This window comes from Gadus macrocephalus, chromosome 20 (assembly GCF_031168955.1).
Source record: "Gadus macrocephalus chromosome 20, ASM3116895v1".
Lineage (NCBI taxonomy): Eukaryota > Metazoa > Chordata > Actinopteri > Gadiformes > Gadidae > Gadus > Gadus macrocephalus.
Window position 1 is genome coordinate 11,185,053 of NC_082401.1, and position 16,504 is coordinate 11,201,556.

General features: G+C 43.5%; 1 protein-coding gene and 1 long non-coding RNA gene across 2 annotated transcripts; both read right to left on the minus strand.

Moving 5' to 3' along the window:
• Window positions 1-1,529: 1,529 nt before the first annotated feature.
• Window positions 1,530-4,318, minus strand: LOC132449024 (uncharacterized). The gene is made up of 3 exons (XR_009523490.1): window positions 2,508-4,318; window positions 1,944-2,423; window positions 1,530-1,707 (listed from the first exon to the last, which is right to left on the minus strand). It is a non-coding gene; the product is annotated as an uncharacterized LOC132449024 (long non-coding RNA).
• A 9,815-nt stretch (window positions 4,319-14,133) lies between these two features.
• On the minus strand, window positions 14,134-15,053 carry LOC132449134 (gamma-crystallin M1-like). Its single transcript, XM_060040782.1, has 3 exons — window positions 14,946-15,053; window positions 14,568-14,819; window positions 14,134-14,440 (listed from the first exon to the last, which is right to left on the minus strand). Exons 1-3 carry the CDS (start codon window positions 14,955-14,957, stop codon window positions 14,165-14,167), a joined length of 540 nt encoding a protein of 179 aa, XP_059896765.1. The 5' UTR covers window positions 14,958-15,053; the 3' UTR covers window positions 14,134-14,164.
• Between the last annotated feature and the right edge of the window lie 1,451 nt (window positions 15,054-16,504).

The window sequence follows — 16,504 nt, forward strand, 5'->3', positions numbered from 1 at the left end:
GGGGCAGGTCTACAGTGGACCAGGTAACCCTTCTCACACAAGATCTCGAGGACAGCTTCCAGGCCAAAACCAAAGCTGGGGTGGTACTACTGGATCTGACTGCTGCTTACGACACCGTCTGGCACCGCGGACTCCACCTGAAGCTGCTGAGAACAATCCCGGACCGTCATATGGTCAACTTCATCATGGAGACGCTGTCAAACCGCAGCTTCATTCTCCAGACCAGTGACGGCCAGCGCAGCAGGCTCAGGAGGCTGAGAAACGGGGTCCCACAAGGGTCTGTCCTCTCACCGATGCTCTTCAACATCTACATCTTTGACCTACCGGTGACGACATCTAGAAGGTACGGATACGCGGATGATCTAGCCATCATGCTACACCGGCCCACATGGAAGGCGGTTGAAGAGGGTCTCAATCAGGACATGGAGTCCTGGCTGCCTACCTTCGAAGCTGGCGACTGCAGCTCAGTAAGGGAAACACTGTATCAGCAGCATTCCACCTCTGCAACAGGGAAGCAAGAAGGGAGCTGGAGATCTCAGTGGACAACAAACCCCTGGAGTTCCAGCAGGCCCCAAAGTACCTGGGCGTACGCTTGGACAGGACACTGTCCTACAAACAGCATTTGGATGAAGTGAGGGCTAAAGTAACAGCAAGGGTCTCACTCATCCGGCGCCGAGCTGGTACAACCTGGGGGGCCTCGGCCAAGGTTCTACGTATCTCCACACAAGCCCTCGTATTCTCTGCAGCTGAGTACTGTGCCCCAACCTGGAGTAGAAGCCCACATGCCAAGAAGGTCGATACGGCCATCAACAATGCCCTCCGGATCATAAGTGGCTGCCTGAAACCCACCCCCGTGTTCTACCTGCCAGTCCTAGCAGGAATAGCGCCAGCCGGCCTACGGCGAGAGGCCGCTACCCTCGCCCTGGCAAGGAAAGCCCAGGAACACAGCTGGCACCTCCTCCATGAAACCACCACCATGGCAACACCTCCAAGCAGACTCAAGTCCCGCCACCCATACAATCAGGCCGCACAAGAGATGCTTATTTCCATCCCGGAGGATTTGACAACCAAAGCCTGGCTGGCAGCGGCATGGAAGCAGGAGTGGGAGTCAGCAGGACAGACACGCCTACACCATTACATCCAGGATCCTGGAGGTGGCGTTAAGGGAGAAGATCTACCTCGCCGGCAATGGACCCTCCTGAACCGCCTTCGCACAGGGGTTGGCTGCTTCAAAGCGTCCATGAAGAAGTGGGGCCTAACAGACAGTGCAGCGTGTGAGTGCGGGGAGCCTGAGCAGACTGCCGACCACATCATCACCACCTGTCCCCGGCATAGACCACCCTCAGAGGAGGGCCTCTTCCAAGTGGGACCTGAGACGAGGGAGTGGCTACACGACACGAAGTTGGACATATGAAGACGATACACGAAAGAAGTTGAGTATTTCTACACGGTACAATTATGGACTATATGGTGCTAGAATGTTGATGATCCACAAAGCTGACAACATTTATCTTTCAAGTATTAAATGTATTTATGACAGATTTAAAGAAGCAGACTTCTCTTTACCTTCTGCTGTTTTAGCCTGTGGCCTGCCAACATTTGCGTTATGATCCATGACTGCCAGTTGGGCCAGCATGGTGTCATAGCTGAAGTGGAGCCTTTTCGGTTCATACTTCAGCATCCCTGAGAGGTATACCTCAAGGGACCCTGTGTAGGTTCAATTTAACCCGTCAAAATATATTAGATAAAATTAAATAATAACATGTGTTCAGAAATAGTTCAGAAAGATAGATTTAAAACAACTACTTTTAGAACTACAGTGTCCTGGTTATTCGAGAGGCACAGTAGAGTATTGCTACATATAATCATGCGTAGTTGTAAAACTTAAGTCATAGGAATAAAACATTTCTCCAGATCTCAAGTTAATTATTTTGGAGGCATACCTGTGTGCTTGAAAAGGGCCATCTGCTGCAAGTCACGCAGAAGATTCTTTCCCAGGAGTACGTCTTTCACAGCCCGGAACGCTGGAGAATCAGACTTCATCCACCTCTTTTTCGTTGTTCCTCCTCCGTCAATGGTGCATGATGACATGTATGTTCAACCCCAGCCTCCTCCCATCGATGCACACCACAGATGTGGTGCAGCAGTGACGTCCACCGACGCACACATTCCTGAAAGACGAAATGAAGGTTTTGGGTTACACAATTCACAATTTACACAAAAGATTTCACCTATTGCTTTTGTGCAGTCTTTGGCACTATGGTGCCCCTGCCCATTGACAATACATAAGTTCCTTCTTGCCTTTCCATCACCATGACTTGAGCTACAGGACCAGTACAGGTGATTGCAGATAGATTTTAGCCATGGGAGTAGATCTCTATTTTATTTTTTGTTGCCTAGATTGAGAAGTTTTTTCTTTATGCCTAGAAAAAACAAAAAGGGTAGATCTGCAAAAATATTAAAATATATTGTGTGAAAATATGGGTTGTTGTAGATGTGTCACTTACCCTTACTGACATGCCATGTGTCAAACTCATGACGGATGTGGCCATAGCTCTCCCTCATAATTTTCCGTATAGAGGGAGCTCGATCAGTGGTTATGACACCAACATCCAAATCCATTGAAAGAAGATGGTCCAGGCCTCTTTGAAATCCAATTGCCTCCATGGCAACAGAGCTGGGGGCCTCTGTGACCTATGGAATAACATTCTTATTTATCAGCCAACCAACTGGATACATCTTGTCTTGGTAATATATTTTTGTTCACAAAAGTTTCATGCAGATTTACCTGGACTAACTGGAATTTTTTCAGTTGCATCATCCTGGAAGGAGTATGTGGAGAATTTGGCGCTGAAACCTGTACAATAAATACATACACATAAATATAGCTGTACCTTATGGTGTTCAAAATTACACTCAAATTGAATTAATAATTATGCATACCCGGGCTATCACACCTGGCATCTCCTCCCAAGTCAACTTTCTGTCCGGAAGCACAGTTCCCTGACATGCTCAATGTTTTTATCTTGCTGAGCCTTGTATGCGTCGTTCACAGCTGGAATGAGGCATTTGGATTGGATGGCATAGTATTGTGATTTACTGGGGAGTTGTAGGTTGACAAGTTATGCCCAGTCTTTTATATCTGTGAAGGTTGCTCCTGTAAACAAGATGGCAGCACAGGTCAGTATGTTGTTAGGTCCCATCTGCCTCGGGTCCGGGCACAATTCCCATTCTCCGCTGTGTCCTTGCAGGCATGTCCATTTAATTTTTATTTTGCTTCCATGTTGTGTTGTGGTCTGCTCTTCGATGGCTGTTCCGCATTGGTGGCATGTTTTAAAAAGTTCCATCAGTTTAGCCTCATCCACCAACCACCTCCTGTCTGCCGAGCTATTCTCAGAGCCTTTACTGGATGTAGAACCTGAACACGATCCTGGACTAGATGGGGAGGTGTCACTCAGTGGCTCGAAGCTATCGTCAGCTGGATCGTTTAGTCCAAATTCACCAAAACTTGTGCTCATTTCATGTAGAGGATCATCTTCATCTTCCTGTGGAATTTACAGGGATATATTTTGGATTTTATGAAACAAAGCAAGTTTTTAAATCAGAGTTCAACAATGACATCAAAGCATACAGTTAGATAGGGCTGGAAAAGCAAGCCATTCACTCACGGGTGAAATGTCTTCTGGGGCAGAATGAGGCAGAATCCATGATGCCGATGTAGCACCCAATACCTTGCAATTAAAAATAAATAAATATACAGTTCACAATGTCAAGTCTCTTGGCTTGAAACATCAACGGCAACATTTGTGATGCAATGCTTACCTCTTGAAGTTTCCACGTTGGAGGCCGTGCCAGGTATCTGCCAGATAGTGTGGGCTGTGTGCCTGGCCTGACCACGGCTGGTTCTGGACTAGTCAGAGATAAGGTCAAAGCTGAGAGCAGACTAGATGTGGACTGTTCAGCGCTGTTGTCTTTGCTCTTCTTTGGGGTAGACTGAGTGACTCCAGCCAACTCTGAAAGGTCCATGTGTGTTCCAGAAGACTGAACACCACAAGCCTAAATGTTGAAGGAGAATATTCAACACCGAAATCAGTATCAAATGTAGCATACCTATTTAGATCAAATTTGTGGATTCATTTCATACTAATATTACAGCTGCTTCTGTGCCATACAGGTTTATTCTTGTATCTGATGATGGATTGTCTGAACTGTAAAATGCTGAAAGCATAGCATGCAGCATTTGTCTTTGAGCAACATAAACGGATCTTGCTCTGCTGTTACAAATGGGATCAACATGTAGGCTACTTCATTCAACTCTCACAACTAGGGATGGGCATAATTAATCGATGCTCGATAATTGATCGTTAAGAAACGCGTCGATCAATTTATATTGTTATCGATTAAAAGGACGTTGTGTTGCATACTGCGAGTCTTGAAGCATTTAATTGAATATAACCCTGCCGACTGGTGGAAAGTGAATGGAAGAAGGTTCCCCAGGCTGTCAAAGTTAGCGCGACAATACCTCTGCATCCCCGCAACTTCGGTCCCGTCAGAGCGGGTGTTTTCTGCTGCTGGACTGACAGTTACAAGGCTGCGTTCGCGTCTGACCCCCGAGCATGTTAACATGCTTATATTCCTAAACAAAAATATGTAGGCTGGAGTTACTGTATGCTATGGACGACAGTCACCACCGTATGTGAGTCGCTCTTTTCTTTCTTAATGTGTTGACTCTCGCTCCGCTTGGTGCCTCTTGGAGTCGTTACATTTTGCCAAAACTGTGATATTTTAGCAACAAGTCCAGCCTTATATATGTTCAATAAGGTATTGCTTTTAGATAGACTAGTTCATGCAATTGTTTGTAAATGGGTGGCTCATCTTTTTGTTGCGAGCCTTTTCCGCGCGCCGGCTGCAGGCATTATATGTCGGCCTTTCCCCCCCCTTTTTTTTCATAACAGTTATACAGTTTAATGCCCACTTTTAGCCTACTGCCTTTGTTTGATTATTGTTGTCCGATAAGTTCGCTACTTATTGTAATTGGAATAGGCTACAGATTTAGTCTTGTTGAATCGTTTCCAAACCTTTAAGAGCGCCTGTAGGCGCATTGTTCGGACTTTACGAGCGCCGCATTGGCCTATAACCTATAATGCCTGTATTTATTATTTTAAAACTGTTAAACAGTTGTAGGTCTTCAAGTTAACTGTATTGTATTAATTTTGGCCCATACATTATTGTTGGAATAAAGATTTCATTGATAAAAACATTAGAAAAAAAGCATAGAAAAAAGTTAATGATTAATCGATAATTGATCGATAACTCTAGCGATGCTCGATCAAGAAAATTTCTTCAAATGCCCATCCCTACTCACAACCATTCAGCCCACATCCCCCACCCATCTCATCAAGACGGCCACGACCCCTCATTTTTTGACACCATGAGGAGCTTCAACTGATAGATTACCATTTAATAAACCAAATGGTAAGGTAGTATTGGGGGGCAATACTGCCCTACAATGGCAATATGAATTCCTGGCTTTAGCCAATGCAATGGACTTCTCCTTGCAACGTTTGTTTTATTGTTTATTGTATGGTCTTGTACCGTTTTTACACAAATATATGACCGCAATTGTTAAACGTTCTAATGACTTTATTCTACCCGGTTGACACAGAAAACGATTGACGTGGTTCGGAAATTCCTACCACAAATCCTTATGCACAATAAATCGAGGTTGGCCTACCTGGACAACTCACAAGATCATCTTTCACTTCCTCGAATGAAGTTAGGGCTTATAGGACTTAAAGCTTTGTTTCGTGACGCATCCTCCCCCACACCAATTGTGAACAATCATATATAACTAGGGATGCAAATTATCGAGTAATTCATTAATCGATAGTTGTTTCATCTTATCGATCGATTAATTGATAAGCGGCAATTCTGCTGAGAAGCTGAATTTCCCTCTGAATAGATTCTATCTTCTATATACGTAAAATAAAATGCTATCTTCCTTATGATAAAGAAAAAATGCAAATCATATTCCTTAATCAAAGATTTATTCATTTTGGTTATAATCCCCCTTAAACTGGGAAATGGGACAATATCACAATAACATTAACTATAACCAGGACCGAACTGTAGTCAACAAAAACATCCCTTGTGCTCCTCATCGCATAGATAGACCTATCTATTTTTGTTCAAGAAGATCAGCATATCAACATGCTCAGGAGTAAGTCGTGTGCGCAGCCTGTTAACAGTTAGGCCAGCTGCTGAGAATACACGCTCAGAAGGGACTGACGTGCCTGGTATGGCCAAGTACTTTCGTGCCAGGTTTGCCAGCCTTGGAAACCTTCCTTCATTGACCTTCCACCATGCTGTGGGACTGGAATCAAGGAGTGGTGGCGGATCTTTCAGAAAGCTGTCCACTTCTTTTCCTATGTCATCGGTGCTCCTGGTGGTATAGTTTTCACCCATGAGTAAACTATAAGCACTGCGTCTCTGAAGCACAGCTCCCTGGACTGGCACTGCACCGACCACCTCTTGCTGGTCCCCAGCGGCATCTGCTGATGTGGAGCTCCCACGTCGGGCTTCTGCTTCTGCCAGCACTTCAAGCAGTTTGGCATGAGCTCCAATCCTCCTTGGTGGGGTCAGAAATCCCAGGTGCTTGTGCCTAGGATCCAGCATGGTGGCTATTGGTGGTGTTGACATCAGGCCATCAGAATCAATCTGTGAAGAAAAAGATAATAAATTAGATTTAAATATGATTTAAATGTGATTTCGTTTTTAATCATTTGTTTTTAATATGATGTCTTTTATCATTTAATGAATGAACCACTATTAATCATTAATATATATTAATTATTAATATTAATTAGATAAGATAGCAAGTAGAAGCAGTTAAAAACTACAATTGTCAAACAATGTGCTTTGTGTGCAATGCATAGTTAGAAATATCTGCAATAATTAAATTAATGGATTTAGCTTACCTTCATCCTTTCACCCAGTGAAGTGCGCACTCTGGTTTTGAATTCCCCCACTTTGCTGCGGTCTCCCTCGTCTGTCTTGAGATGCACGTTGATCAGGCTGAAGGTGATGGGATACGTGTCTGATATGGACACCTCAGTCTCACTAGACATGACGGTGGTTGCACACTTGAGTGTTTCCAGCAGTGGCGCCACATCCTCCATCAATTGCCAATATTCATCTTTCAGCTCCAGCGTCCTCGCGTCTGTGAGTTTGGTCACTGTGCGGTCTGATAGTACAGCAGATACGGGCCACCGCTGCTCCGTTAGTCTGTTAAACATATCACTGGCTGAATTCCACCTGGTTTTACAGGATTGGATGAGTTTATGAGACGGCAGCTGCATTTCTTTCTGTTTTGCTGCGAGCGCTTTGTTTGCTGGATTGCTATGATTGAAGTGTTGCACGAGTCTGCTAGCAGCTACAATGACTCGGTTAATGTAGGTAGCGAAACCGTCGTTAATGGCCAGCTGCAGAGTGTGGGCGAAACATGGAACTGAGAGCCAATTGACTCGTGTGGGACTGTTTGCCGAGACGATATTCCGTGCATTGTCGTGTAGACAAGCAACTACACGCCCGCTGAGTCCCCATATATCCACAGCCTGATTTAACTTGTCAGCTAAATTGTCAGCCGTATGCCTCACTGGCATGCTCTCTGTGAGTAGGACTGCTGACATTAACTGCCAGTCCGGTTCAATGTAGTGGCATGTAACTGTGATGTAGCTTTCTGTAGTTAAGGAAGTCCAACAGTCTGTTGTGAGGGCCACATTCGCGGTTGCAAGTTGTATCTTCAACTCGGCCTTCTTCCTCACGTAGCTTGCTTCCACGCGGGTGGTTATGGTTGTCCTTGATGGGATTTTGTACCCTGGCTCGATGTACTTTAGTACCTCTTGAAATCCCTGTCCGTCAACCACATTTATCGGAAGCAGGTCTGTGGTAACCATGTCACAGATCCGCTGGGTAATGCCCTCTGATTTTGTGGAGTCACATACCCTTCGTCCGAACGCAGTGGGGATTGTAGGCTGCGATTGAGAACCACTCGCGGCTGCTTGTAGCACGGCTGAATGCGACACATTAAGGTGATAATTTAACGAAGTAGTGGAGTTGTTGTACTTCAGAATATTACCACATATTGTACATTTGGCGTCTTTATCGTCAATCAATTTGAAATGGCTCCATACTGCACTCCGTTTTGCCCTCTTCATCGTGTCAGTGTGTCCCGCTTTTCGTTTGTCTTGTCCTGCGCTTGCGTTCCCGCTCGTTCCCGCGTGTGCGTCAAGTACGTCTGGCGTCAAGCGCGCCCTCACGTGGACTGGTGGGGAATTACGGGTTAAAAACGCGATTAATTGCAAGTAATTTATTTTAATCGAGTAATCTCTTATCGACAATTAATCGATAATCGATTAATTGTTTGCATCCCTATATATAACATAATAAAAATTGTTATTTGTGAACAATCAATTGTGAACAATCATATATAACATAATAAAAAATAAGCACACAACTTTACCTCAAATCTATCCGTAGCCAATTGCCGCACTCGAGGGATTGCATTTCTCTTCAGTGAAACTCTTTTTGGGTTCTTTGGGTCATCAGCTTTTCGGAATGAAGAAATCAGCACTGCAGACGCGGTCATCCTTCTGCCTTAGCATCTTGATTGGCGTCTCTCAATGTCCATATGCAGAACAATAAGCCACTGGTCTAACAGAGATCGGTCATTGTACCGCAATGGTAGTCTATGAAAAGTTCCTGGAGTGTAACTTCATTTATTATTCGCAGCCGGGGAAAACACAAACGCGAACCATCTCTCTCGACTACAAGATGTAGATGGGTCGTCTACTCGGGTGCTTGAGCTGTCCTTCACTCTATGCGTCAATCACGTGTGCAGTGCGTCTTCCTCCAACAACGTGCCATGCTTGATTGTAGCGAACAATTATTTTGTAACTAACTTACATGTGCAATTCCTTTGATTTACGTGTCAACACTTGCTATATATTATTTATAAATTCCAAAACTTTCCTCCTTGAACTGAACTCTGGCGCATTCGGCAATCGATTTGTGTGGACTTCCTGGAAACACGGACCTACCGGTAATGCTTGTTAAACTGTCTTAAACTCTGGCTTTGCAAACTAAGTTGTTTGTGCTTCGTTTTATGTGTAGGGACCCTAGTCATGCTACTGCAGAGGTTTGGTAATATTTTTAACAATATTAGTGGTTCAAAAATGCAGATTTAGAAGTGAAACTCGATGCCCCAAGCCAACAACATGGACGCCAAACATTGCGCCCGGCAAACTATAATACTCGATTTTCAATTCAAAAGGTATCTGGAGGGCTTATTTGATGGGTATTCATGGCAAAAAAAAGATCCTGTGTTCAATTTGTGCCGGAATTACACTTTAAGCAGATCCAGGGAATCGTCAGGGAAACGGGCGTGTAAAGCATCGATCAGGTGTTGAATGTAGCTTGTTCGGGCATTTTTAAAGGCTTGAATGGACCGGTCGCCTGCATGGGTCACTTGAATGCCTTTGTACATGCCTTCTTGGGAGTCCGTTTGGTACCTCTGTTCTTCTGGACTGGGTGCATCTCGTAGCAGTGTGAGGGCCGAGACGGATGCTTGAACCATTGGTCGGATTGTGGCCAGATTCACATCATCTTTCTGAAAAACCAAATTCAGTTTGGTCATCACGGGGAGAACATCAGCCAGTGTGTGCGTCAAGGCGATAAAGCTGTATGGCTGGATTTGTCCCAGGATGCCTTGGGCTTGGGCATTTCCTCCCACAGCTTCTTCATTTAGCTCCATCACCAAAGCAGGCCAGTTCTTTTTAATACTCTCCACTGCCCTATGCAATGACAGCCAGCGGACAGCGCATGGCTGCTTCAGACTCGTCATGTCCTCTTCGCTCAGAGTTGCTGTTAGTTGACGGAGGTGATTGGTCCTGCTAGCTGAGTGTTTGTAGAAGGAGTACACAGCAGAAATTGTGCGCTTGTATGCTCCTACTCGGTCCACAGCTTTAGCTGCATCTATCGCGGCCAGCGCAGTACGATGGGCAACACAGTGCACCTGGATGGAAAACAAACGCTCTTTTTTTCAGGAGAGCGCCAACATTCCTGCCGCAGAGAATCTCTGCTACTTTATCGAAAATAAACGGTGCCGTCCCGGAGTGTACGTCGTAGTTTCCCACAAAGCACGTCTCCACTCTTCCACTCACTTGCAATTTTACATACAGGATCAACTTTTTGTCAACCGTTATGTTGACGGTCTCGTCAATTATGATCCCGATGTAATCACTGGCTCGTATTTTCTCATCCAATCCCTTCAACACCACATCCTCGAGAGCCATTTCCATGTCACAGATGGATTCGCTGTGCCGGTAAAGCCCCTCAGAATCTGTGAAATCCGGGGCCTGAACTGCTCTCAGAAGTTCTGTCATCCCCACATACTGATGACCCGGGATGTCGTGTTTGGCCATGTGAAACACAACTTTCATCTGCGAGCACAACTTTTTTTTTGGAGGAGTCGGTGGCTTTCTCACATTGGCCTTCCATGGCCATTTGTAGCTGTTTTAGGTTGGCTACCGAAATGTGATCATTGCACTGACTGTGCTCTGTTAAACTTGAGAATCGCATATTTGCGGACCCCCGAGTGAAGCCATTCTTCCTCCCTGATCTTTCCGCACTGAGCGCAAAACAGCCTCTCCTCATCCTCTACAATATCGCACCTCACCCAGGGGACCTTCTCTTTCCAGTCCGGCCTGAACGCCCGCGTTTTCTTCCTCTTTTCTGCTGGAGCCAAGGGCACAGCATCAGCCGCCTCTTCTGACACAGATGGAGGTGTGTGTGTGACATCAGACCTGCCGCTGCTGCTACTTTGTTTGAAGAAGTGTGTGATCATATTTTGATTCGCCATGGTTATTAAATACTGGTTCTCCGCAAAGCTTGCCACCGGCTTTCACTAGCTTGCCGCCTTTTAATTCATAAACCTACGGTAGTCTATAGCGATCAATTTGAGCGTGTGCACGAAATGTAACAACTTATTTTATCACACAGGCTACGCTACAATCAAAACCCTCATTGTTTTACATGAATTGGCGAAACAAATTACCACTGTAGCATATTTAAACACAATTCAAATTATTTTCATACAAAGTATTTATGCTCAATTTAAAACGTTGAATCTCCTCGTGACTGAATGTTCGTATAAAGCGCGCGTGCTGTATGCGCGCAGGGTTGATGCGCTCCACTTTTTTCTGTGGAGAACCAGCGCCTTGAATATTCCGCATAAAACGAAACCGGATCGTTTTCGAACGTTTCGGCTCCGCGTGGACGGGGCCTTATTTCTAATCGGTCATTCTGACCGGAGACATTTAGAATTTTCGGTCCTCCTCATTTTTTTCCGGTCAAAGACCGGTAATTACTGGACAACGGGAACTCTGTGCAGAAGAAACACAATTTCCACACAGCTGGTGTGGGCGGTCACATGACTGAGTGGCTAGTAGTATGTTCTCCTCGCTAATGTCTGCCCTCACGTGGAGGATGGGCAACCGGGACTCGAGCGTGCCCACTGCCTTGGTGAGTCCCAGAGAAATGGAATAGGTGGATTAATTCGCCCGCACATTCCGGAGCAGATTGAAACTGAACTTTTAGGTTCAGAGCTGCTGCTAATGTTAGATCATAATTTTCCAGTTAGTCTTTCCCTAATTTGGTTTGAGTTTGAGTACAATATCGGGTGTTCCCTTCTCATTTCGTCCTGTAAGGCCAAGTATTTGCAAACGCTAGCCAAACCCCGTAAATCAGCCGCCGACTCACCCGACCGTTGGTAACTCTTAAAAATGACTCGAAGGGGAGAGTACTTAGTGGAGCGGCAAAATGTTATTTTATCAGCTCCACTGCATTTGTTAAAGTCACTGCGGTGCCAAGAGTGCCAGACACTCGCTCTCCTTCTGCTCTTAGATAGTGCAGCAGCAGTGCCGTCAATCACATGACACTGACGCAGCAGTGCCAGATGTAACAGTCAATAATTGTACTTTAATTTAGATTAGTGTTTGACAATTCGGATTCTAAATTGTCAAAAACACATCCATTCAAAATCCATAGATTCCTTGTGAGACCATCAAGATATACAAGTTTGCATTTGCTATGAATTTGTCTGGCCTAAGCTGGACACCATTTGATTTCCAAACATTGGCAGGCCTTATATTTTTAAATGAATGGATGAAATAACTAAGTGCTGGTCTTGCTCTCTTTGCTCTTGCCGTATCTGGTTTAAAGTAAAGCAAAACAACATATTCTCCCCTCTGAAAAAGCCTTTGCAGAATTATTTTCATGTTTTTACCATTATTCTGTCTTCATTGGGATGAACGGTTTAGATTCCGCAACTTCTTCGGGCACCGCCATGTTATTTCTTAAGTCAGCAGACTGCGGTATGCCTTTGCTATCATCAAATTTAACCCACTCCCGGAGCGCTGGTGGGACCTCTGTTTTTTTGGAAGAGGCTTTCAATGGGGTCAGAGGGATAATGACTATGCAGAAAGGAACAGTGTGTGTACTCGCAAGTATAGGATGATCTCAAAAGGCTAATAGATTGGCTAAGTCCCCATCTCATGCATCACGTCTTGACTCTGGAATCTGAAAAGTTATGTGGGAGTTAATTGCGCCTCATACATTTTTTATTTCCGAACCTCAATGAAATGTTCCTGGCAGGGATGTCTAAATAGATTTCACCATCAATGAAAATACATATTTATTATTAATTCATGTTTACAGCTGTGTACCTACAGAAATGTCAACAGATAAAAACAGACTAAAGTGGGCTATTAATCATACAAATAATTTTGATCCCTTTAAAAATTTGACTGGTGTTGCACATTCTTCTACACCTGATATTTTAAACAATATTACTATTTTTTGATCAGGAAAGAACCATTTAAAATTTCCTTCCTTCCGATTTAGATCAAAATTATAATTTTTTTTTTCATATAGCACGATTGATTCCCATACAATTTTTCTCGGTTGTCCAAGGTCCATACCTGAAGAATGAGATTTGTTTGAATCTGCCTCTCTATACAGGGGTGGTCTTTGGGGAAGGCTTTACCTTAAATAGCAAGGAGGAGCCCTTGGGGAAGAATGATTGGAAGGGAGAATAGGTCACAATAGCGCTCAGGCTGTGGAAAAGTAAGTTGTGGAAAAGGAAAAAGCATCGGAAACAGAGTTAGGGAGTTGAGGCCTGGGTCCCATGTGTTTTTAATTTGGGCTGTTTATTACTGGAAGCCTCAGCTTTTAACCAACTCCTGGAATCCCTCTGGAAGATTGTTGAATAGTTGTCGGAGAATGAATCCTTAGATGCTGACATTTATATAAACTATTCCTAGAACAATGAGGATGAGTGATGATTGGTATTAACGATTTGAAGTCATTTGTAAGCAAAGGTATGGTATAGTTTCTGTGTTGATTGGATTTAGTTGTCTGTAAGAAATAATGATGATTTTCAATTGTAGTGTTTGAGGAAGGGAATTAGTATTGTCGAAAACTACCGAATGGAATCCATCTTAATTTGGGTAACATGATAATTGCCCATTTGTTTCCATGCTTATTTGTGTATTTGGTTTTACATTTTTCGGATTGTTTTTTGAATTAAATAACATCATAAAAATATCAAATAATTATCCTTTTCTTTTAAAACAATCATACATTCCAGAAAGTGCTGTTGGTTTGGTTCAGGTATGGATTCAGAAGATAGTTACACATTTGCAAAGTCCGGCAAAATAAGGGATTATTTATTAGATATGTAAATTGTTATGCAATGCATATTGTTAATTGATATTCAATGTTTGAGTTTGGTTGAGTTTGAAGTCTTCCTCAATATCCCCATGCGCACAATATCCCCATAACCATATTTATATTTATTTACCATATTACCATAGTAACTTTTACATAGATAATGTAAATACTACAATATGTTTTGTATTGTAATTACTTTTGTACCCCATATCCTTAAAATACAATCTCCCTTAAAATTGCTGTCAAATTATTTTAATCATAATGGCTATCTCCAGAATATAATGTATTATTTTAGATAGTCAGGTGCTATCAAGTTATAATGACCATCAAGAAATCCAGCAAATGTAAGTTGGATCACGTTTTATTGATGAGTAAACTAACACATGTCAGTGATACGCCTCATGCTCATGAACCTCTGGCCGCTCATGCCCATATCCCTGAAGCTCCTGTACTCTCCGGGCCTCATGTACATCATCCTGCCCTTGTAGTGGGGCTGCTCGTACATCAGCCAGTGTCCGTCCATCACGTGGCAGGACTGGCAGTCAGACATGCGGTAACGCTCCTGGATGTTGTCACAGTCGTCCATCAGCTCATTGGACTGACCACCGAAGTTCTCCCTCTCGTAGATCTTCATCCTGAACTGGCCTCTGTGCTGTAATGCAGATATCCAAAGAAAAATCTGAGCAGACTCATAACCTAAATAACCATACACACTAAACACCAATGTAGAAGTTGAACTGGGGGAGAGTAATGTTTGAACTATCGGTTACTTCTCTTACAAAGGGGATCATTCTGCAGGACCTGATGTTGTCAAACATCATTCCCATGCTCTGCATGCGGTGCATGTCGTTGTAGTCTCCCCTCCTCATGAAGAACTGCTGGCCCATGTAGTTGTTCCTCTCATAGACCATGAAGCAGCCGCTCTCCACCCTGCAGGACTGGCACCTGCTCATGTAGGAGGACATGTCGGAGCAGTCGCTCATGCACTCATAGGAGCGACCCTGGAAGTTCTTCTCCTCGTAGAAAGTGATCTGAAACCAAAATATTGTCAGCCATTGTTTATAATTTCATTAAAGCCATCAATCTATATAATCTCATTATATTAAAGCAAATCAATTATTTACATTAATACTATATATATGTGTATCTATATATACCTTGCCCATCATAATGGCTGTGTTGGTCTTTCAGGTCCTTCAGAGATCGGTTGGTGAACTGATGCTCTACCTGTGTCAAGCCCCTACATTTATACCTGAACAGACCCAAAGACTGCATGACGCCCCCTATTGTTCAAACTACTGACTCATGACCCTGACTCAACGTACTTTCAAAGTCCATTGAGAAGCTTCCACGTGCTCCTAACAGGGTTGAGTTAATTTAACGTATCGATGGATGCTTCACTGAAGAACATTGAAAGGAGGATTGAAAGGAATTTGACATTAAAATCATCTTCAATCTTTCTTCATAAAATGTTCTCAAAAATATATCTATATGCCATAGTCGAACAGCAATAAAGTACAATACAAGAGTAAACACATGTTTATATTTTTAATATAACTAAGTTTAACCGATGAAGGCTAGTTGGTGGAAGCCAGTCTGTTACCTTACTATAACTGAGACTGAAACAAGCCCTAACGTTGGAGCATACTCCATTCATTCACAAAGATGCAACTAACTGAACTCGGATACGGTCACATGAATAGTACTTTGCAGTCAATCACATGACACTGACGAAGCAGTGCCACATGTAACACAGTTTGACAATAATTGTACCTTAATTTGGATTATTGTTTGATCATTCAGATTCTAATAATCTTCTGTCAAAAACACATCCGTTCAAAATGCCTAAAAAAATTGTATTGATTTGATTTATTTGGAGACTTTTGGCCCTTCTGAACAAGGAGGGGGTTGATCTAGTAGGCTATGAGGAGGATCCTTGTGAGACATCCAGATATTCTAGTTTGCTTTTGCTATAAATTTGTCTGGCCTTAGATGGACAGCATTTGATTTCCAAACATGGGCAGGCCTTATGTTCTAAAAAAAACCAAATAAAATAACAAAGTGCTGGTCTTGCTCTCTTTGCTCTTGCCATATCTCCTTGAGGTAACAAAACATATTCTCCTCTTAGAAAAAGCCTTTTTTCAGAATTCTGTTTATCTTTTTCCACTTTCGGGTGTAATTTGGATTAACAGTTTAGATTGCTGAAAAGGTCTGTGCCACCAACCCAGGCATCTTCCCACTCCCACCCCTTTTCCCATCACAATCCTCTCCACCCATCGTTCACACCTCTGGCCCTCAAAACCTTTCAACCGACTCCCCTCCATCTCAGTCTCCTCCATTCCCTCCCTCCCACTTCTTTAAACTCCCTACCCTACCCTGCCCTCGCCCCAAACTATCAAGGTTCAAGGTGGGTCTAAAACAAAGCCTTAGTGGTGTCACAGTTTGCATCCTGCCTTAGAGCATTTGATCTTTCGAGGGGTCTGAACGAATAGCTCTATGGCTCTCTCAAAAGGAAACTCTCTTGTTGGGGGTCATTGATGCTCAAGCGCATACAAGTGGCAAGATGCCCCTGTAAATGATTTCTCAGGTCAGTCTTCACCTGGAAAAAAAATAAAAAATAAAAAAATCAACAGACGAGTGGAAATGGGGCCCTAGGGGGTGAGATTTGAATTAAGTCAAATAATTATATTACTATGGTCAGGCCAATGGCTGCCAG